This window comes from Somniosus microcephalus, chromosome 20 (genome assembly GCF_052327205.1).
Source record: "Somniosus microcephalus isolate GS21.2 chromosome 20, FLI_Smic_1.0, whole genome shotgun sequence".
Lineage (NCBI taxonomy): Eukaryota > Metazoa > Chordata > Chondrichthyes > Squaliformes > Somniosidae > Somniosus > Somniosus microcephalus.
Window position 1 is genome coordinate 54,179,460 of NC_141006.1, and position 21,801 is coordinate 54,201,260.

General features: G+C 52.6%; 1 protein-coding gene across 1 annotated transcript in view; it reads left to right on the forward strand.

Moving 5' to 3' along the window:
• The first annotated feature begins 626 nt into the window (after nucleotides 1-626).
• zdhhc18a (zDHHC palmitoyltransferase 18a) overlaps nucleotides 627-21,801 on the forward strand; it is a 51,010-nt gene continuing 29,835 nt past the window's right edge. The window contains exons 1-6 of the mRNA XM_085962731.1: nucleotides 627-1,188; nucleotides 14,134-14,294; nucleotides 15,088-15,237; nucleotides 17,386-17,523; nucleotides 18,785-18,833; nucleotides 19,767-19,869. Coding sequence (XP_085818857.1) covers nucleotides 953-1,188; nucleotides 14,134-14,294; nucleotides 15,088-15,237; nucleotides 17,386-17,523; nucleotides 18,785-18,833; nucleotides 19,767-19,869 — 837 coding nt within the window. The 5' untranslated portion in view covers nucleotides 627-952. The remainder of the gene's footprint in view (nucleotides 1,189-14,133; nucleotides 14,295-15,087; nucleotides 15,238-17,385; nucleotides 17,524-18,784; nucleotides 18,834-19,766; nucleotides 19,870-21,801) is intronic.

Genomic DNA, 21,801 nt, shown 5'->3' on the forward strand with positions numbered 1-21,801 from the left:
TCCGAGGCGCCAGGTGGCGGTGTGTATGGAGGCCGGTTACCTGTCTCCGACCAGGTGGCGGTGTGTATGGAGGCTGTTTACCTGTCTCCGAGGCGATAGGTGGCGGTGTGTATGGAGGCTGGTTATCTGTCTCCGAGGCGCTAGGTGGCGGTGTATATGGAGGCCGGCTCCCTGTCTCCGAGCCGCGAGGTGGGGGTGTGTATGGAGGCCGCTCCCTGTCTCCGAGGCGCCAGGTGGCGGTGTTTATGGAGGCCGCCTTCCTGTCTCCGAGGCACCAGGTGGCGGTGTGTATGCAGGCTGGTTATCTGTCTCCGAGGCGCTAGGTGGCGGTGTATATGGAGGCCGGCTCCCTGTCTCCGAGCCGCGAGGTGGCGGTGTTTGTGGAGGCCGCCTCCCTGTCTCCGAGGCACCAGGTGGCGGTGTGTATGGAGGCCGGTTACCTGTCTCCGAGGCACCAGGTGGCGGTGTGTATGGAGGCCGGTTACCTGTCTCCGAGCCGCGAGGTGGCGGTGTGTATGGAGGCCGGTTACCTGTCTCCGAGCCGCGAGGTGGCGGTGTGTATGGAGGCTCTCTCCGCGCCGTGAGGTGGCGGTGCTGCTGGAGGTTGGCTTTTTCGGTTGCACCTGCCTGTGTCGGGGGTCGGCTCCTCGGTTGATAAAGTCTGAATGTTGCGCGCGGCCAGCCCAGGGGGAGCGGAGCGGCGCGGCCTGTAGCGGGGTGAGCGGCACCACCCAGCCCGGTCTGTACCGGAGCGGCCTGTACCGGGGTGAGCGGCACCACCCAGCCCGGTCTGTACCGGGGTAAGCGGCACCATCCGGCCCGGTCTGTACCCGAGCAGAACTGCTTGTACCCGGGGTGACCCGGCCTGTACTCGGGGGGAGCGGAGCCGAGTGACCGGGCCTGAGAGCGGAGAACTCCGGGCCGTCAGGGGGAGTCCCCTGCGGTTCCGGTGATGAAGGTGTGCGAGTACCGGCAGATCGCGCTGGGCCCCGGCAACGGCTCCAACCCGACCCCGCAGACCTCGGCCCCGGCCTCAGGGAAACAGCGGCGCCGGCGAAAGTGGGAGTCGTTCGCGGGAAAGAACCGGTTCTTCTGCGACGGGCGGCTGATGAGCGGGCGGCAGAGCGGCGCCTTCTACCTGACTCTGGGCCTCATCCTCAGCACCAGCGGCCTCTTCTTCGGCTTCGAGTAAGGACGTCTCCAGGGGGACAGTCGGGCTGTGTAGGGGACAGTAACCTCGTCGGTGCGGGCCGCGTAGGGGACAGTAACCTAGTCGGTGCGGGCCGTGTAGGGGACAGGAACCTAGTCGGTGCGGGCCGTGTAGGGGACAGGAACCCAGTCGGTGCGGGCCGTGTAGGGGACAGGAACCTAGTCGGTGCGGGCCGTGTAGGGGACAGGAACCTAGTCGGTGCGGGCCGTGTAGGGAACAGGAACCTAGTCGGTGTGGGCCGTGTAGGGGACAGGAACCTAGTCGGTGCGGGCCGTGTAGGGGACGGGGACCTAGTCGGTGTGGGCCGTGTAGGGACGGTAACCTAGTCGGTGTGGGCCGTGTAGGGGACAGTAACCTCGTCGGTGTGGGCTGTGTAGGGGACAGGAACCTAGTCGGTGCGGGCCGTGTAGGGGACAGGAACCTAGTCGGTGCGGGCCGTGTAGGGGACGGGGACCTAGTCGGTGCGGGCCGTGTAGGGACGGTAACCTAGTCGGTGTGGGCCGTGTAGGGGACAGGAACCTCGTCAGTGTGGGCCGTGTAGGGGGCGGTAACCTAGTCGGTGCGGGCCGTGTAGGGGGCGGTAACCTAGTCGGTGCGGGCCGCGTAGGGGACAGGAACCTAGTCGGTGCGGGCCGTGTAGGGGACGGTAACCTAGTCGGTGTAGGGGACGGTAACCTAGTCGGTGTGGGCCGTGTAGGGACAGTAACCTAGTCGGCGTGGGCCGTGTAGGGGACAGTAACCTAGTCGGCGTGGGCCGTGTAGGGGACAGTAACCTCGTCGGTGCGGGCCGCGTAGGGGAAAGTAACCTAGTCGGTGTGGGCCGTGTAGGGGACAGTAACCTAGTCGGTGTGGGCCGTGTAGGGACAGCAACCTAGTCGGCGTGGGCCGTGTAGGGGACAGGAACCTAGTCGGTGCGGGCCGTGTAGGGGACAGGAACCTAGTCGGTGCGGGCCGTGTAGGGGACGGGGACCTAGTCGGTGCGGGCCGTGTAGGGGACGGTAACCTAGTCGGTGCGGGCCGTGTAGGGACGGTAACCTAGTCGGTGTGGGCCGTGTAGGGGACAGGAACCTCGTCCGTGTGGGCCGTGTAGGGGACAGGAACCTAGTCGGTGCGGGCCGTGTAGGGGACAGGAACCTAGTCAGTGCGGGCCGCGTAGGGGGCGGTAACCTAGTCGGTGCGGGCCGTGTAGGGGGCGGTAACCTAGTCGGTGCGGGCCGCGTAGGGGACGGTAACCTAGTCGGTGTGGGCCGTGTAGGGGACAGGAACCTAGTCGGTGCGGACCGTGTAGGGGACGGTAACCTAGTCGGTGCGGGCCGTGTAGGGGACGGTAACCTAGTCGGTGTGGGCCGTGTAGGGACAGTAACCTCGTCGGTGTGGGCCGTGTAGGGGACAGGAACCTAGTCGGTGCGGGCCGTGTAGGGGACAGGAACCTAGTCGGTGCGGGCCGTGAGGGGACAGTAACCTAGTCGGCGTGGGCCGTGTAGGGGACAGTAACCTAGTCGGTGCGGGCCGCGTAGGGGAAAGTAACCTAGTCGGTGTGGGCCGTGTAGGGGACAGTAACCTAGTCGGTGTGGGCCGTGTAGGGACAGTAATCTAGTCGGCGTGGGCCGTGTAGGGGACAGTAACCTAGTCGGTGCGGGCCGTGTAGGGGACAGTAACCTAGTCGGTGCGGGCCGTGTAGGGGACAGTAACCTAGTCGGTGTGGGCCGTGTAGGGGACAGTAACCTCGTCGGTGTGGGCCGTGTAGGGGACAGTAAACTAGTGGGTGTGGGCCGTGTAGGGGACAGTAACCTAGTCGGTGTGGGCTGTGTAGGGGACGGTAACCTAGACGGTGCGGGCCGCGTAGGGGACGGTAACCTAGTCGGTGCGGCCTGCGTAGGGGACGGTAACCTACAAGTCGGTGCGGGCCGCGTAGGGGACGGTAATCTACAAGTCGGTGCGGGCCGCGTAGGGGACGGTAACCTACAAGTCGGTGCGGGCCGCGTAGGGGACGGTAACCTACAAGTCGGTGCGGGCCGCGTAGGGGACGGTAACCTACAAGTCGGTGCGGGCCGCGTAGGGGACGGTAACCTACAAGTCGGTGCGGGCTGCGTAGGGGACGGTAACCTAGTCGGTGTGGGCCATGTAGGGACAGTAACCTCGTCGGTGTGGGCCGCGTAGGGGACAGTAACCTAGTCGGTGCGGGCCGTGTAGGGGACAGGAACCTAGTCGGTGCGGGCCGTGTAGGGGACAGGAACCTAGTCGGTGCGGGCCGCGTAGGGGACAGGAACCTAGTCGGTGCGGGCCGTGTAGGGGACAGGAACCTAGTCGGTGCGGGCCGTGTAGGGGACAGGAACCTAGTCGGTGCGGGCCGTGTAGGGGACAGGAACCTAGTCGGTGCGGACCGTGTAGGGGACAGTAACCTAGTCGGTGCGGGCCGTGTAGGGGACAGGAACCTAGTCGGTGCGGACCGTGCAGGGGACAGTAACCTAGTCGGTGCGGGCCGTGTAGGGGACAGGAACCTAGTCGGTGCAGGCCGTGACGGGGACAGTAACCTAGTCGGTGCGGGCCGTGTAGGGGACAGTAACCTAGTCGGTGCGGGCCGCGTAGGGGACGGTAACCTAGTCGGTGCGGGTCGCGTAGGGGACGGTAACCTACAAGTCGGTGCGGGCCGCGTAGGGGACGGTAACCTACAAGTCGGTGCGGGCCGCGTAGGGGACGGTAACCTACAAGTCGGTGCGGGCCGCGTAGGGGACGGTAACCTACAAGTCGGTGCGGGCCGCGTAGGGGACGGTAACCTACAAGTCGGTGCGGGCCGCGTAAGGGACGGTAACCTAGTCGGTGCGGGCCGCGTAGGGGATGGTAAACTAGTCGGTGCGGGCCACGTAGGGGACAGTAACCTAGTCGGTGCGGGTCGCGTAGGGGACAGTAACCTACAAGTCGGTGTGGGCCGCGTAGGGGACAGTCACCTACAAGTCGGTGTGGGCCGCGTAGGGGACGATAACCTAGTCGGTGTGGGCCGCGTAGGGGACAGTAACCTAGTCGGTGCGGGCCGCGTAGGGGACGGTAACCTACAAGTCGGTGCGGGCCGCGTAGGGGACGGTAACCTACAAGTCGGTGCAGGCCGCGTAGGGGACGGTAACCTACAAGTCGGTGCGGGCCGCGTAGGGGACGGTAACCTACAAGTCGGTGTGGGCCGCGTAGGGGACAGTCACCTACAAGTCGGTGTGGGCCGCGTAGGGGACGGTAACCTAGTTGGTGCGGGCCGCGTAGGGGACGGTAACCTAGTCGGTGCGGGCCGCGTAGGGGACAGTAACCTAGTCGGTGCGGGCCGCGTAGGGGACAGTAACCTACAAGTCTGTGTGGGCCGCGTAGGGGACAGTAACCTACAAGACGGTGTGGGCCGTGTAGGGGACAGTAACGTAGTCGGTGTGTGGTGTATGCTGAGCTGGGCCTTTACTTGAGTTGGTGGATTTGAGGTGAAGGATCTGAGGGTGTTCGATACTCTCGGTGTCCGGGAATGGACTGCGCAAAGCAAACTCGGAACAATAGGTGAATGAGCTGTGGGAATGTCGATGTTCCCTTGTTGGTTTCCCCCTTCATAGATTGAAACTGTTGCAGTGATTGCCAGCACCCGGTACAGACATTTTCACCTGTAGGACAGTTTTATATTGTGCCTTCTAAGTAGCTGTGGGTTGATAATCCCTATGTGTCAGTCAGTGCCTTGCTCTGTGATTTTCTATGCTCGGGATGATTTCACTGACCTGTGACTCACCCTCCTGAGGAAGTCTCCACAGTATCGGGAACAGCTCCCTCTGGCTTCCTGGCATGCTATAATTAATCACGTTACTGGAGATATAATCAGTGTTTGTATGAGAATCGCTCCTCCCAGCTCAAACGCTGCGTGTCACACAGTGCCCTGTGACTTTCAGATCTCCAGCACGCGATGATGATTGAATCATCGTGTGACGATGAGGCAGACATTAATCTGCAGTGTTGGTTCCCCTCAGTTAGTGGAATTGGACCTGCTGCGGCCACTGTGGATTTCTGCTCTTTCGCTTCTCTTTTTGGGTTGCCGAACTTTAGGTCAGAATTAGGAATTTCTTGACATGTTAATTGACCAAACTCTCTCTGCCTGTGGCCAGCTCGCACGGCGAGAAGCTGCCTGTGCCCAGCAAGACACGGGCTTAGGGAGACATGGAGAGATGGTGTAGGAGGGAGGGATTTAAATTCCTGAGGCATTGGGACCGATTCTGGGGAAGGTGGGACCTGTACAAGCTTGGACGGGTTACACCTCGGCAGAACCGGGACCAATATCCTCGTGGGGGGGTTTGCTAGTGCTGTTGGGAAGGATTTAAACTAGTTTCCAAGGGGGCTGGGAACCAAAGTGTGGGCCCAGAACGGAGAGAAACCAAGCTGGAAGTGCAAGTTAGAAAAGTAGTGAGCAAAACTAGTAGGGAGCAGAAACAAAGGCCAACAGTAAAGAGCGTCAAAGTGCAGAAAAATATTAAGCAAAGTTGAAGGCATTTTATCTAAATGCACGTAGCATTCGCAACAAGGTGGGTGAATTAATGGCACAAATAGAAGTAAATGGGTATGATGTAATTGCCATTACAGAGACATGGTTGCAGGGTAACCAAAGCTGGGAACTGAATGTTCCAGGGTACTCAACATTTAGGAAGGACAGACAAAAAGGAAAAGGAGCTGGCGTAGCGCTGTTAATAAGGGATGAGATCGGTACGGTAGAGATAAAAGATCTTGGCTCGGCAGATCATGATGTAGAACTGGAACCAGTCTGGGTGGAGCTAAGAAACAGCAAAGGGTGGAAAACATTGGTGGGAGTTGTGTATAGGCCACAAATCAGTAGTGGTAATGTAGGGCACAGTATCAATCAAGAAATTAGAAGTGCATGTAACAAGGGCAATACGGTAATCATGGGGGACTTTAATCTACATATTGACTGGGCAAATCAAATTACCACTAATGGTGTGGAGGACGAATTCTTGGAATGCATGCGAGATGGTTTCCTGGATCAGTATGTGGAGGAACCAACCAGGGAACAGGCTATTCTGGATCTGGTACTGTGTAATGAGAAAGGGCTAATCAATAATCTTGTGGTAAAGGGGCCTTTAGGGACAAGTGACCATAATATGATTGAATTTTACATTAAGTTTGAGAGTGAGGTAGCCCAATCTGAAACTAAGGTCTTCAATCTAAACCGAGGAATCTACAAGGGTATGAGGGACAAGTTGGCCATGGTAGATTGGGAGACTACACCAAAAGAGATGAAGGTGGACATACAATGGCTAACATTCAAGGAAATAATGCATAATTTGCAACAAACATATATTCCTCTAGGGCATAAAAACCCAAGAGGAAAAGCGATCCAACCATGGCTAACAAAGGAAATTAAAGCTAGCATTAAGTCAAAGGAGGAAGCTTATAAAATTGCCAGAAAAAGCGGTCAGCCTGAGGATTGAGATCTTTTTAGAAATCAGCAAAGGGGGACCAAGAAATTGATAAAGGGAAAATGGAATAGGAGCACAAACTAGCGAAAAATATAAAAATGGATTATAAAAGCTTCTGAAGGAAAAGATTGGCGAAGGTAAATGTAGGTCCTTTACAGTCAGAGATGGGAGAGTGTCTAATGGGGAATGAGGAAACGGCAGAAAAAACACAAGGAAGACACAAAAAACCTCCCAGAAATACGAGAAAACCAAGGGTGTGGCGAGAATGAGGAACTTAAAGAAATTATTATTAGTAAAAAAAAACAGTACGAGCAAAATTAATGGGACTAAAAGTCGATAAATCCCAAGGACCGGATGACCTACATCCTAGGGTTTTGAAAGAGGTGGCCATTGGAATAGTGGACACATTGGTTGTCACCTTCCAAAATTCTATAGATTCTGGAACGGTTCCTGCAGATTGGAGGATAGCAAATGTAACCCCGCTGTTTAAGAAAGGAGGGAGAGAGAAAACGGGGAACTACAGACCTGTTAGCCTCACATCAGTAGTTGGGAAAATGCTGGAATCTATTATAATGGATGCAATAACTGGGCACTTAGAAACTAATAGTAAGATTGGGCAGAGTCAACATGGATTTATGAAAGGGAAATCCTGTTTGACAAACCTATTGGAGTTTTTTGAGGATGTAACTAGTGGAGTAGACAAAGGGGAACCGGTAGATGTGGTGTATTTGGATTTTCAGAAGGCCTTCGATAAGGTCCCACACAAGTAGGGCACATAGAATTGGGGGTAATATACTAGCATGGACTGCGAATTGGTTAACAGACAGAAAACAAAGAGTAGGGATAAACGGGTCTTTTTCAGGATGGCAGGCTGTGACTAGTGGGGTACCGCAAGGATCGGTTCTTGGGCTCCAGCTATTCACAATCTGTATCAGTGATTTGGATGAGGGGACTAAATGTAACATTTCCAAATTTGCTGCTGATACAAAGCTAGGTGGCAGTGTCAGTTGTAAAGAGGATGTGAAGAGGCTTCAAGGGGATCTCGACAGGCTCAGTGAGTGGGCGAGAACATGGCAGATGGGATATAATGTGGATAAATGTGAAGTTATCCACTTTGGTAGAAAAAAACAGAAAGGCAGAGTATTTCCTAAATGGTGAAAGATTGGGGAATGCAGATGCTCACAGGGACCTGGGTGTCCTTGTACATGAGTCACTGAAAGTGAATGTGCAGGTGCAGCAAGCCATTAGGAAGGCAAATGGTATGCTGGCCTTCATTACAAGAGGATTTGAGTACAGGAGTAAAGTAGTCAAATTATATCGGGCCTTGGTGAGACCACGAGTAGTTTCTTGATGAATGAGATTTATAACATTCTTCCTGCCTAAAAGATTTGGAAGTCCGACGACTTTCTCTTAGCGGATCAGGCGGACCACGAATAGCTGCAGTCCTTTAGATTTTTGTTTATGGCTAGAAGGCACGTCTCCCCGGACCGTGTCTTGGTCCCTGGGCCGCTTGATCCGTACCGGTGGATCGACCCGAGGGAGGCTGGGGAGATCGTGACTCCGGGTGCGGGTCCCCACAGGCGCAGAACTGGCTTCATCCTGTTGGATAGCCGGGGATTGACCGGCGTCCTGGCCTCGGTTGGCCATCCCACGGGGAGCGCTCGGCTCCCCGAGTGGATCCGGTGGGGCAGCTGGCAGATCTCTCGGTGCCCCAGGTAGGGTGTCATCTTCAGGGGAGCGCAGAGTGTCGGCATCATCCTCGTGGGTCCCTCTATCGGTTGGGTCCATGGAACCAGCCGGACAGGGAGCCAGGTCCCGGAGCGAAACGGTGGACTCTCGGCCATCCGGGTACCGCACGTGCGCATACGTGGGGTTGACGTCCGTGAGTTCTACCTCGTTGACGAGAGGATTGGTTTTAGATGATCGGACGAATCTTCGGAGCAGCACGGGGCCGGGAGCTGCCAACCATGACGGTAGAGACGTCCCATGAGTGGAGCGACGCTGGAAGCTGAAGAATCACTCGTGAGGTGTAACATTGGTAGACGTAGAAAGGAGAGACCTGATGGAATGCAACACGTCAGGGAGCATAGTTTCCCACTGCTGGTCTGGTAGATTGCGTGACCTCAGCGCAAGATGAACAGCGTTCCAAATGATAGCGTTGTATCTCTCAACCTGTCCGTTACCGATGGGATGGTACGGTGTCGTTTTACTTGTGGCGATTCCCCGTTGGGAGAGAGAACTTTTGAGTTCGCTTGACATGAAGGAGGGACCCCGATCAGAGTGGATGAAATTGGCCGTACCACAAAGGGAAAAGACTTGATCAAGGCATTTGATCACTGTGGAAGTAAGCATATTGGGACAGGGGAAAGCAAAGGGAAAGCGTGAATATTCGTCCACCATAGTCAGTAAGTAGGTGTTTCGCATTGAGGAGGGCAATGGCCCTTTAAAGTCAATGCTGAGTCGCTGCATAGCGTGTATGAGCGAGCCATCCTATGGACGGAAGAATTGCGGTTTTAATTCCGCACAAATTCTACAGGAGGCGCATGTTCTTTTCACATCTTCCGTAGAAAATGGGAGATTTTTAGATCGCACAAAGTGCAACATACGGGTAACGCCAGGATGGCATAAGTCAGTATGAAGATCTGCCAGAGTTGAAGTTGACATAGAAGAGCAGAATGCCCATGTGAGGGTATCCAGGGCCGCATTCTCTTTGCCGGGTCGATAATGTATGGTGTATCCAAAGGCGGCCAATTCCATCCTCCAGAGTTGTATTTTGTTATTCTTGATCTTAGTGCGTTTCCGGTTATCCAGCATAAAGGCCACGGAGCGCTGATTGGTTATAAGTGTGAAATGGCGACGAGCGAGAAAATGACTCAATTTACGCACCGCTTCAATGATGGCTGTAGCCTCCTTCTCGACAGGAGGATAATGGAGCTCGCTACCCTGCAAAGTTCTGGACAGAAATGCAACAAGTCGATCACCTTGATTCAAGGTAGCAGAGACCGCCACATCCGATGCATCGCACTTGACCACGAAAGGAAGATTTTCATCAATGGAATGAAGTGTGGCTTTTTCCAGTTGTCGCTTGAGCAGGTTGAAAGCTGAAATAGCCGTTGCCTCTAATGGAAATGACTTTGCGTGAAGCAGGGGCTGGATCTTGTCGGAGAAGTGGGATATCCACTTCGCATAATAGGCGAACATGCCGAGGGCCCAACGAAGAGAGCCGAGATTCGTAGTGGGAGGGAGCTCCTGAAGCGGACGAAGTCGCTCCGGATCCGGTTTGATACCGTTGCCCACCCAGTAGCCAAGGATGTTGACTGATGGTACTGATTTCACAGATTTGGACTCTTAAGGTTAAGTTGCGACGACGGAGAAGGTCACACAATTTCTGGAGGTTGGCATCATGCTCCTTCTGGTCATGACCAGCAATGGTGATATTATCCAGATATGGAAAAGTGTCCGTTAAGTTCTCCTGTTTGACTAAGCTATCCATTGCCCGTTGAAAGACTGCCACCCCATTGGTGACCCCAAATGGAAGTCGACAAAACTGGTAAAGCCGACCATTGGCCTCAAAGGCCGTATACTTCTTGCCAGAGTCCTTTAACGGCACTTGATGATATGCGCTCTTTAAATCAAAAGTTGAAAATACCTTGTAGTTGGCATGGTTATTGACCATGTCATCGATGCGTGGTAGTGGGTAGGCATCCAGGTCGGTATACTGGTTAATAGTTTGCGAGTAATTGATGCAAAGATGTTTCTTGTGTTGCTTCAGAGGATTTTTAACGACGACTTGAGCCCGCCAGGAAGATGAACATGGCTCAATGATACCGTCAGCTAGAAGGTGAGAGATTTCTGTCTCGATAAAGGATCGATCATCTTGGCTGAAATGTCGTGACTATGGGCTTACATCGGGGGGAAAGATTGGCAAACAAGGAGGGCTCATCGAGCGAAGCCGCCGAAAGCGCACAAAACGGTCATTTGGAAATAGTAAGCTCCGGCTTTGACCCTCCAAACTCGAAAGTGAGTCTTTTGTGTTGTTTCTGGAAATCCTGTCCCAGGAGCACATCACTGCATAGGTTCTTGAGCACCCCGAGCCGGGTGGAGAAATAAGTGCGGCCATTGAGAATAAGGTCGACAAGACAAAAGCCAGAAGAATTGGTGGTCAGTGTCGTCAGAGCCATTGCAATTTCCCTGTCCGAGGGGTAAATACGCAGTTTTAACTTGGACAAGCCCGCTCACTAATGAAGCTGTCAGAGCTGCATGAGTCGATTAGTGCACTCAAAATGTGTCCATTTGCCGGAACCTTCGTGGCTGCATGGGACAGACTTTGGGGAAAAACAGCTGTGATGGGAGGAGGGGCAGTTTTACCCTTGACAGCTGTAACCTTGGTAGTGGCTCTTGGGGGAGGAGCAGTTTTATAGACAGTAGCTGCAAAACTAACAGGAGCTCTCGACCGGTATACCTTAGAAAAGTGGCCTTTCTTACTAACTAGCTCTTGACTGGCATACCTTAGAAAAGTGACTTTTCTTGCTGCAATGATTGCAGGTTGCGTTACGAGCAGGACAAAATTTCCTATAATGGAACGCACCTCCACGGAAGAAACACTTCCTTCCAGATTGCCAAGATGCCGCTAGGGCGGGGGCGTCATCGGTGTAGGTTTCTAGGGTAGGGTTGCCATCAGCTGGGTTGGAGTCGTTATCTGTGAGAGCTTCCGCCCGAGGCCTATCGAAAGAGTCACAAAGTGATAGCAGCAGCCCGTGCACGTGGTGAAAGATAGGTGTCTGTATTCCTCTTTGCTAAGTCCAGAGAACATGCCTGGTCATAGGCAACCTGTAACTTGAGGGTTTTATTCTCCAACAGACGCTGACGTATAAGGGGAGACGCAATCCCATTAATAAAGGAATCACGAATTAACTACTCCTGGTACTGCTCAGCTGTAACAGCTTTAAGATTACAATCCTTGCTGAGCCTGCGAAGTTTCTGAAGGAATTCATCAAGTGATTCCCTGGGTTGTTGTCGAGTTGTGGCCAGTAGATGCCGAGCAAAAATTTCATTTGGGGACTTGACATATAGCTGCTGTAGTATTTGGATAGCGACGTCATAGTCTACACAGTCTTTGATATAATCAAACACATGAGGGGATACATAATTAGCAAGCATTCGTAACTTGTTAGGAACATTCTCTCCACACTCCTCAAGGACATTGCTGAAGGTATGATACCAGTGTTTCCATACCTTAGCAGCTGTAAGTGAATTCGGGTCCAGGTCGAGACGGGCGGGTCTGAGTAGTTTCTCCATGATGGATCGATTACTTGTCTGAGTTCCCTTCTACGGTTCGAGTCGTAGCTGGCTGTTCCTGAAATCACCCAAAGCGTGGAGTCGATATCATGTTGATTAAATTGACGTAATAAAACTCACTACGCACTTGGTTTGAGCATAAAGCAAGGCTTTAATCAACTTGTTTCAGAACATGGAGGTCTTGTTGTACTTCACTAGTTCCTTGTCTTACAAAATGTCCCTGGAAAGCTGGGCCCACGCCCGAGTGTTTATACTCCTTGGACAGCGCCACCAGCTGGCAGTCCAGCGTTATTTCAATAGTTTCTTGATGAATGATGAGACTTATAACACTTGCCATAGAGGGAGCGTAACGAAGATTCATGAGATTCATTCCTGGGATGGCGGGACTGTCGTATGAGAAGAGATTGAGTAAACTAGGCCTGTATTCTCTCGAATTCAGAAGAATGAGAGGGGATATCATTGAAGCATACAACATTATTACAGGGCTTGATAGGGTGGATGCTGGGAGAATGTTTCCATTGGCTGGGGAGTCTAGAACCAGGGGCCACAGCCTCAGGATAAAGGGTAGGCTGTTCAGGACTGAGATGAGAAGAAATTTCTTCACACAGAGGGTGGTGAATCTTTGGAATTCTCTACCCCAGAGGGCTGTGGAGGCTCAGTCATTGGGTATATTCAGAACAGAAGTCGATAGATTTCTGACTAGTAAGGGCATCAAGGGATATGGCGATAGGGCCGGTGAATGGAGTTGAGGCAGAAGATCAGCCATGATCTCATTACTCCTTCTCCTATTTCTTATGTTCTTATCATATTGTCTAACGATCCAGGCTGTACCCATGGTGTGCTAGAGTGGGCAGTGTGGAGTGAGGCTCAGTTTGAATGCCTGCTCTTGGGGAAGGACACTGCAGAGCTTGGTCAGCCCATGTTTTATTTGTTAGTGATCAGGCTCTGACTGTTGTGTGAACTCTGGTCTCTCTATTCCTTCCCCGTCTTGAATTTGTGCCCCGGGAGGAGTTGGCTCTGGCGAGGCTGTGGCACCTTTAGCTGCCTCTCCCAAACGATGCTTCATGATGTGTGAGCTAAGAGTCCAAGTGTTGCAGAGTATTTAACCACAGAAGTTGGACCTGTTCTCACTCAGTGTTACTAATTGAAGCAGAGACCAGGGCCACTTTCTGAATGGGTTAGTGAGGTAGCTGAAGGGATGTGGGAACAGGGTGGGCTCATGGGATTAGGATACTGCTCGTGTGGAGGATAAACACTAGCACAGATTAGATGGGCCGAGCTGCCTGTTTTCATGTTGTAATTTCTGTGTAACATCCCCACACTGGCGGTAACAACAGCCCGCCTGATCGCCCTCCCCCCAAAATTGAGGCCAATCTGAATTGCTATCCTGCTGCTCTATCTGAGATCAGCTAACAGCAGACAGGGCCACTTATCCTCTGGCTTGCCCGGCCCACTTGCACACTGAGAAATCGGGGGGCCTAGGGGCCCCTTTCCTGCTCTCCGAACCTAGTACCATTTTACAGGGTCGCAGGAACCTACATCAAATTCTCTCTCAGCTGGTAGCGAGTCAGTAGATGAGATCCCAGGTCACTCGAGTGAACTTCTTCAGCTAGGACAGGGAGCTGCACTATGGTGTTTGTTGTAGACTCTGTGGAGGTTCTGTGTAGAATGGTCTGAGCTTCAAAGTCACGTCGCCCCTTCAAAGCTTTGTGCAAATCTGCTATTCAGTTGCTGTGGACAGTGGAATTCTCCTCTCCAGCTCCCCGTGCAGAATTCCAAGGGTCTGTAGGACCAGTGTCTGGGACTGACTGGCTCCAATGTTGCGTCAAGTCTGTCTGGAGGACCACAGACAATTTCTTGATTCTTTGAACTTCAATCATTTCCAGACGTTGAGGGTACATAACAAAAAAAATCATCACCTAAAGCAGGAGATTGCAGCTGTAACCCTCCCACTGTATGAGGCAAATCCAGCACGGGTTAGATACAGAGTAAAGCTGCCACAACACTGTCCCATCAAACACTCGCAGGGCAGGTACAGCACACATTAGGTACAGAGTATAACCGGAATAGACACGATGGGCCGATGGCCTCCTTCCCAGGTGTATAGTTGTGTGGTTTTGTGAAGCGTGGTACCCAGTCCCAGAGCAGATGCAAACCCTCTGCATTTTGTTTTTCCAGCTGCCCTTACCTGATGGAGAACCTGACTCTGGCCATTCCAATTATTGCGGGGCTGCTGTTTGTATTTGTGGTGAGCGCCTTGCTGCATACGAGTTTCACCGACCCTGGGATTCTGCCACGAGCCACACCGGATGAAGCAGCAGACCTGGAGAAGCAGATAGGTGACTGGCTGCCGCGTGACTAACTGCAACCCACTCTCTGGCTGGGCATTGGAGGATTGGAGTACAATGGGGTGGAAGTTATGTTAGTTATATAAAGCTCTGGTTAGACCCCATTTAGAGTACTGTGTTCAGTTCTGGGCACCGCACCTCAGGAGGAATATATTGGCATTGGAGAGGGGTGCAGTGCAGATTCACCATAATGACATAGGTTGCATAGACTAGGCTTGTAGTCCCTCGAATATAGAAGATAAAGGGGTGATCGAATTGAGGTGTTTAAGCTGATTAAAGGACTTGATCGGGTAGATAGAGAGAAACAATTTCCTCTGGTGGAGTCCAGAACAAGGGGCATAACCTTAAAATTAGAACCAGGCCATTCAGGGGGGTGATGTCAGGAAGCACTTCTTCACAAAGGCTAGTGGAAATCTGGAACTCTTTCTCCAACCCCCCCCCCCCCCCCCCCAAAAAAAAAAGTTGGGATCAATTGAAAATTTCAAAACTGAGATCGATAGATTTTTGTTAGGTAAGGGTATTAAGTGTTACGGAACAAAGGCAGTAGATGGAGTTGAGAGACAGATCAGCCATGTTATGGTGCCCCAGCAGGGGGACTGGCGCCTGTGTCCCAGCAAGGGGACATTACCTTCAGGAGGGGAGTGGAAGGACAATTGGGAGAAAATGCTTCTAAGCCATAGGAACTAAAACTGGGTTCCTGCAGTTCAAACCGTACATTGGTTCTAGTAGGGTGAAGCCCTCAGCCCTGGCACACTACAACAAATCTTGCTCCTTTCTTTTCCAGATAACTCTGGGGGATCAGGCTACCGGCCTCCCCCGCGCACGAAGGAAGTGTTGATCAACGGGCAGACAGTGAAGCTCAAATACTGCTTCAGCTGCAAAATGTTCCGGCCTCCGCGAACATCACACTGCAGCCTGTGTGACAACTGTGTGGGTGAGTGCTGGGTGAGGGCAGGCCGAGGGCACAGGGAGCTGGGTGAGGGCAGGCCCTCGAGGGCACAGGGAGCTGGGTGAGGGTAGGCCGAGGGCACAGGGAGCTGGGTGAGGGCAGGCCCTTGAGGGCGCAGGGAGCTAGGCGAGACGAGGCTCTCGAGGGCGCAGGGAGCTGGGTGAAGGCAGGCCCTCGAGGGCACAGGGAGCTAGGCGAAACCAGGCCCTCGAGGGCACAGGGAGCTGGGTGAAGGCAGGCCCTCGAGGGCACAGAGAGCTGGGTGAGGGCAGGCCGGGGGCACGGAGCTGGGTAAGGGTAGGCCCTCGAGGGCACAAGGAGCTGGGTGAGACCAGGCCCTCGGCGCAGGGAGCTGGGTGAAGGCAGGCCGAGGGCATGGAGCTGGGTGAGGGTAGGCCCTCGAGGGCACGGGGAGCTGGGTGAGACCAGGCCCTCAAGGGCACAGGGAGTTGGGTGAGGGCAGCCCCCCTTCCTGTAAGTGCTGACTCATTTCTGGAATCCAGTGCCACAAATGCCAGTGGCCCAGTGCATGGCCAGAGTCTGTGTGAGACAGTGAGTGTCAGCAGGCCATTCAATCACAGCCTGGCCCGATCCTGCCCTTACCCGATGGTCACGTGCACACTTTCCACCAATCACTGATTATAATCAAGAGCTGATTCGCCTTTGCTGAACCTAGAATCATAGAATGGTTACAGCACGAAAGGTGGTCATTCGGCCCATCGAATTCATGCCGACTTTCAGCTAGTCCCACTCCCCTGCTCTTTACTCGTAGCCCTGCAATTTTTTTTCTTTCAGATACTTATCCAACTCCCTTTTGAAAGCTGTGATTGAGTCTGCCTCCACCACCCTTTCAGGCAGCGCATTCCAGATCTTAACCACTCGCTGCGTAAAAAAGTTTTTTCTTGCGTCGCCTTTGGTTCTTTTGCCAATCACCTTAAATCTGTGTCCTGGTTCTTGACCCTTCTGCCAATGGGAACAGTTTCTCGCTATCTAATCTGTCCAGACCCCTCATGATTTTGGACACCTATCAAACCTCCTCTCAATCTTCTTGGCTCCAAGGAGAACAACCCCAGCTTCTCCAGTCTATCAATGTAACTGAAGTCCCTCATTCCTCGACTCATTCTCGTAAATCTTTTCTGCACCCTCGCTAAGGCCTTCACATCCTTCCTAAAGTGTGGTGCCCAGAATTCGACACAGTACTCCAGCTGGGGCTGAACCAGTCTATTATACAGGTTCTTCATAATTTCCACACTTTTGTACTCTATACCTCTATTTATGAAGCCCAGGATCCCGTAAGCCTTTTAACCGCTTTCTCAACCTGCCCTGCCACCTTCAACGATTTGTGCACACATACCCCATGTGTCTCCGTTCATGCACCCCCTTTAGGATTGTACCATTTAGTTTTTATGACCTCTCATTCTCTTCTACCAAAATGTATCACTTCACACTTTTCTGCTTTAAATTTCATCTGCCACGTGCCTGCCCATTTCACCAGCCTGTTTATGTCTTCCTGAAGTCTATCACTCTCCTCCTCACTGTTCACTATACTTCCAAGTTTTGTGTCATCTGCAAATTTTGAAATTGTGCCCTATATACCCACACCCATGTCATTAATATATATCAAGAAAAGCAGTGGTCCTGGAACCGACCCCTGGGGAACACCACTGTATACCTTCCCCCAGTCCGAGAAACAACCTAGAGGTAAAAATGCTAATCACACCCCGGCTGAGATTATTAGACTCAAACCGGGCATCACACCTGTATCTCACTCCGCACCATCGTCACCTTGTAGACTGTGTGTGTAAATACATCTAAAGCTTTTAATTGGACAGCATCTTATCTCCAAACAGCTTCAATCACTTATTTTTCTCATCCTTGCTCCTCTCTCCCTGAGTTAGGGAGAGCTAAAATCATCTGGGTTACAACTCCTAATCACTGTCCAGTGGTCTGCTGCGGAATATCCGTGTGTGAACACTTGGTGGAACGTCACTGTGAAGATTCACGTGTGAAGACTGGGAGGCTGACTGGCTGTAGAGCCCCAGCATAGAATTCCCCCATCTGGAGAGGAGAGGAGGGTGACACTAGGAAGTGCGTTATGTTGTACTAATGTGAATCTTTGTCTCTCTCTTGTAGAGCGATTTGACCACCATTGTCCCTGGGTTGGAAACTGTGTCGGGAAAAGGAACTACAGATTTTTCTACATGTTTCTGCTGTCACTTTCCTTTCTAACTGCTTTCATTTTTGCCTGTGTGATAACTCACCTTACGCTACGTAAGTCCCCCAAAGTTTGCCTTGGGATGTTTTTATATGTTAAAGTTGTTGATAAAGTGGCAATGTTGTAAATCAAGGCAAGAGCCAGTCCAGGTGTGAAGACTTTCCTAGAAACAGGGTAGAATGGAGCTGCTACGGGAATGAACTGTCCTTGGAGACTAGGTGGGGAGGCCAGTGTGAGGGTCAGATCACTCCCTGAAATTAGGTGGAGGGGGCATGCTGCGAATTTTCCTCCCTCCCCGTGAGAAATGCGCTGACGAGCCCTCTGCTGAAATGGGTGAGGGCCGTTTATACAGTTTGTGCTTCGCTTGTGCAAACAATGCCTGTGGCGAGTTTCATCACAGCATGACTCGGGATCAACATTGGGCCAGAGCCTGTGACGTGGGGGGGGAGGTGGGGGCTGGAGCCTGTGACCCGGGGGAGTGGGTGACGGGACCTGCGACCCAGGCGAGTGGGGGAGCCGGAGCCTGTGACCTGGGCGAGTGGGGGAGCCGGAGCCTGTGATCCGGGGGAGTGGGGGGGGGTGCTGGAGCCTGTGACCCGGGGGTGTGTGTGATGGGATCTGTGACCAGGGCGAGTGGGGGTGCCAGGGAGCTGAGGCCCGGGTGAGTGGGAGGGCCAGGGAGCTGAGGCCCGGGCGAGTGGGAGGGCCAGGGAGCTGAGGCCCGGGCGAGTGGGAGGGCCAGGGAGCTGAGGCCCGGGCGAGTGGGAGGGCCAGGGAGCTGGGGCCCGGGCGAGTGGGAGGGCCAGGGAGCTGAGGCCCGGGCGAGTGGGAGGGCCAGGGAGCTGAGGCCCGGGCGAGTGGGAGGGCCAGGGAGCTGAGGCCCGGGCGAGTGGGAGGGCCAGGGAGCTGAGGCCCGGGCGAGTGGGAGGGCCAGGGAGCTGAGGCCCGGGCGAGTGGGAGGGCCAGGGAGCTGAGGCCCGGGCGAGTGGGAGGGCCAGGGAGCTGGGGCCCGGGCGAGTGGGGGGGCCGGAGCCTGTGACCCAGACGAGTGGGGGCATGGATCGGGTGAATCTTTACACTCCGTGGTCTCCGTAGGGCAGAGCTTTGATGTCGCCCGGCTGAAAATTTACACACACACATGAAGAACAGGCATGAGGAAGTTACTCTTTGAATGGGTTTAAACACAATTTGGACAAATAGACTTCCCCACAGAACCAGACCTAGAGATCAAGCCTGTTACCACGGTTGCTGCACCGTAGCTGTATGTCATCACGGGCAGTCCATACTGCACTAACTTTTCTCGTGTTTCATCTCCAGGATCTCAGAACATCGGGTTATTAAATGCACTCCAGGAAACTCCAGCTAGATATCCTTTTCTTTGCTGCTGCATGGTGTCACCAGCAGAACTGGCCAACTTGGAAGGGAGTCGCATGATGGGGGAAGGGGAGGCTGCCAGTTTAACTTTTATATTAAATCCTGATTTTTTATTTTATATTAAATTTTCTCCTCTCTCATGAAGGCATGGACTCTCACTGGGGTACAGTTCCACGGACACTGACTCTCACTGGGGTACAGTTCCACGGGCACTGACTCTCACTGGGGTACAGTTCCACGGGCACTGACTCTCACTGGGGTACAGTTCCACGGGCACTGACTCTCACTGGGGTACAGTTCCACAGGCACTGACTCTCACTGGGGTACAGTTCCATGGGCACTGACTCTCACTGGGGTACAGTTCCACGGGCACTGACTCTCACTGGGGTACTGAGGCTAGCTCTAGTGCCACAACTGACTCACCAGCTGATCCAGTGAACTCAGCCCAGAGTTGTGATTGAACTTGGCGCCTTGTGTACTGTATGTTTCATTGCTATACCGGGTGGTACTTTTACCTATTGGGCCAGGGGGAGGGGTGGGAGTTGGGTTTCTGTTGTTTAAAGCAAAGATTGTACTTTTTCAGGATGAATTGGTAGGGTGGGGTTCTAGGAGCAGGTGCTTGGGCCGAGGTTACAAAACCGAGCCAGCAGGTCTCCTACCCTCCCACTCCCTCACCATCAGTGAATTGTTAATGGAACAGAACAGAGCAACCAAAATTAAATTGCTGGAAGAATCAGCTGCTGAGCAGTATGAGAGGGTGGAGGGTCAGAGACTTGAGGGGAGGCTGTGTGGGGAGTAATGCGGGGAAACCGTCTGTAGGGTGGGTGTGGATATGGCACGCGGGGCAGGGGACAGGGACGATGGGTGTTGGGAGAATTGGATTGTGTTTGAACACTGCGATGACCTTTTCCTTGACTCCACTCACCGCACTCGAGCTGGTGGTCTGTTTCTTCTCAGTCTGGTCCATTCTGGGCCTCTCAGGGTTCCACACGTATCTCGTGGCTTCCAACTTGACAACAAACGAAGATGTGAGTGGAGTGATGCGTGCGTGTGCAGAACCGAACCTGGTGTCAGGTCTTGCTGAATGTGGCCTCGCTCGGTATTCCAGCGAGGCTAATTCCATGTGATCAAATAATAATGGGTCATATAAGAGCACCAGCCACCCCTCTCTTGATTGTTATTGTAAAGGGGAATAGGAGCACCAAAACACCTCAACTAGCAAGTTCCATTTAATACTCACACTCCCCGATATCCAGTTCTATTTAATACTCACTCCTGATAGCTAGTTCCATTTAATACTCTCACGCCCGATATCCAGTTCTATTTAATACTCTCGCTCCCGATATCCAGTTCTATTTAATACTCTCACTCCCGATATCCATTTGTGTTTTTGACATTATTGCCTATTGCTGAATGATTCCAATCAGTCTTCTACGCTACAGGAGTGCGGAAATATTGCAGATGAGCTTCATGGCTTCCATTTTTGAAGTGGAGCTCATTTTGTTCCAGTGACACTGTAGACAGCATTAACCTGACTATATGGGCGGCCGATTAAAGCTGCTCATTAACATTAATGTGCGGAGCCGAACAATGTTCACTCAGTGGTATCGTTGGCGGCCGCTCACCAACCACTGGGACTTGGAGTCCATGACTGCAGCTACTTTCCTGGTTTCGCTGTAAGCTTGTACAGCCATGGCAATTAACTGGGGAGATGAGCCGTGCTAATTCTAATGTCATTGTACACACATGCCTCGGCATCCTGAGTTGCCTTTAATCTGCTGGTTGAATGGATTAATAAGGATATGCATTGAAAGTCAGCTTGTTCCTAATATTGATGAGTGAGCGGTGCAGTGGGTAAGTGCACCACTGGAAGTTGAGTTTGATTCTGTCAATTGAATGTTTTGAAGAGGTAACAGAGAGTAGACAATGGTAATGCAGTAGATGTAATTTGTCTGGATTTTCAAAAGGCCTTCGATAAGGTGCCCCATAATAGACTGATGAGCAAGGTCAGAGAATGCGGAGTCGGGTGACAAGTAGCAGAATGGATAGCTGGCTGGCTTCAGGACAGAAAGCAGAGAGTAGGGGTAAAGGGTGGCTTTCACAGTGGCAGAAGGTGGGTAGTGGTGTTCCACAAGGATCAGTGCTGGGACCACTGCTGTTCACAATTTACATTAACGATTTAGACTTAGGAATCAAAAACACAATTTCTAAATTTGCGGATGACACCAAATTGGGGGGGGGGGGGGGGGGCGGGGTAGTCAATACCGAGGCGGACTGCAACAAGTTACAGGAGGATATTAATAAACTGGGCATATAATTTGCAAATGAATTTCAACACAGATAAATGTGAGGTATTACATTTTGGTAGGAATAGGGAGGTCACTTATTACTTGGAGGGTGCGAGTCTAGGTGGGGTAGAGAAACAAAGGGATCTCGGAGTACAAATACACAAATCACAAAGTTGTGACACAGGTTAACAAGGCCATAAAAAAAGCAAACGGGTTTATTTCGAGGGATAGAATTGACAAGTAGGGAAGATATGCTAAACCTGTATCGAACTTCGGTTAGACCACACTTGGAGTACTGTGTACGGTTCTGGTCGCCATATTATAAAAAGAGGCACTGGAGAGTGAGCAGAGAAGATTTACAAGGATGATACCAGAACTGCGAGGGTACACATATCAGGAAAGGATGAACAGGCTGGGTCTCTTTTCTCTTGAAAAAGAAGGCTGAGGGGTGGCCTAATAGAGGTCTATATAATTATGAAATTTTTGATAGTGGATACAGGGAGAATGTTTCCACTTGTGGGGAAGAACATAACTAGAGGCCATCAATATAAGATAGTCACCAAGAAAGCCAATAGGGAATTCAGAAGAAACCTCTTTACCCAAAGAGTGGTGAGAATGTGGAACTCGCTGCCACAGGGAGTGGTTGGAGCAAATAGTATAAATGCATTAAGG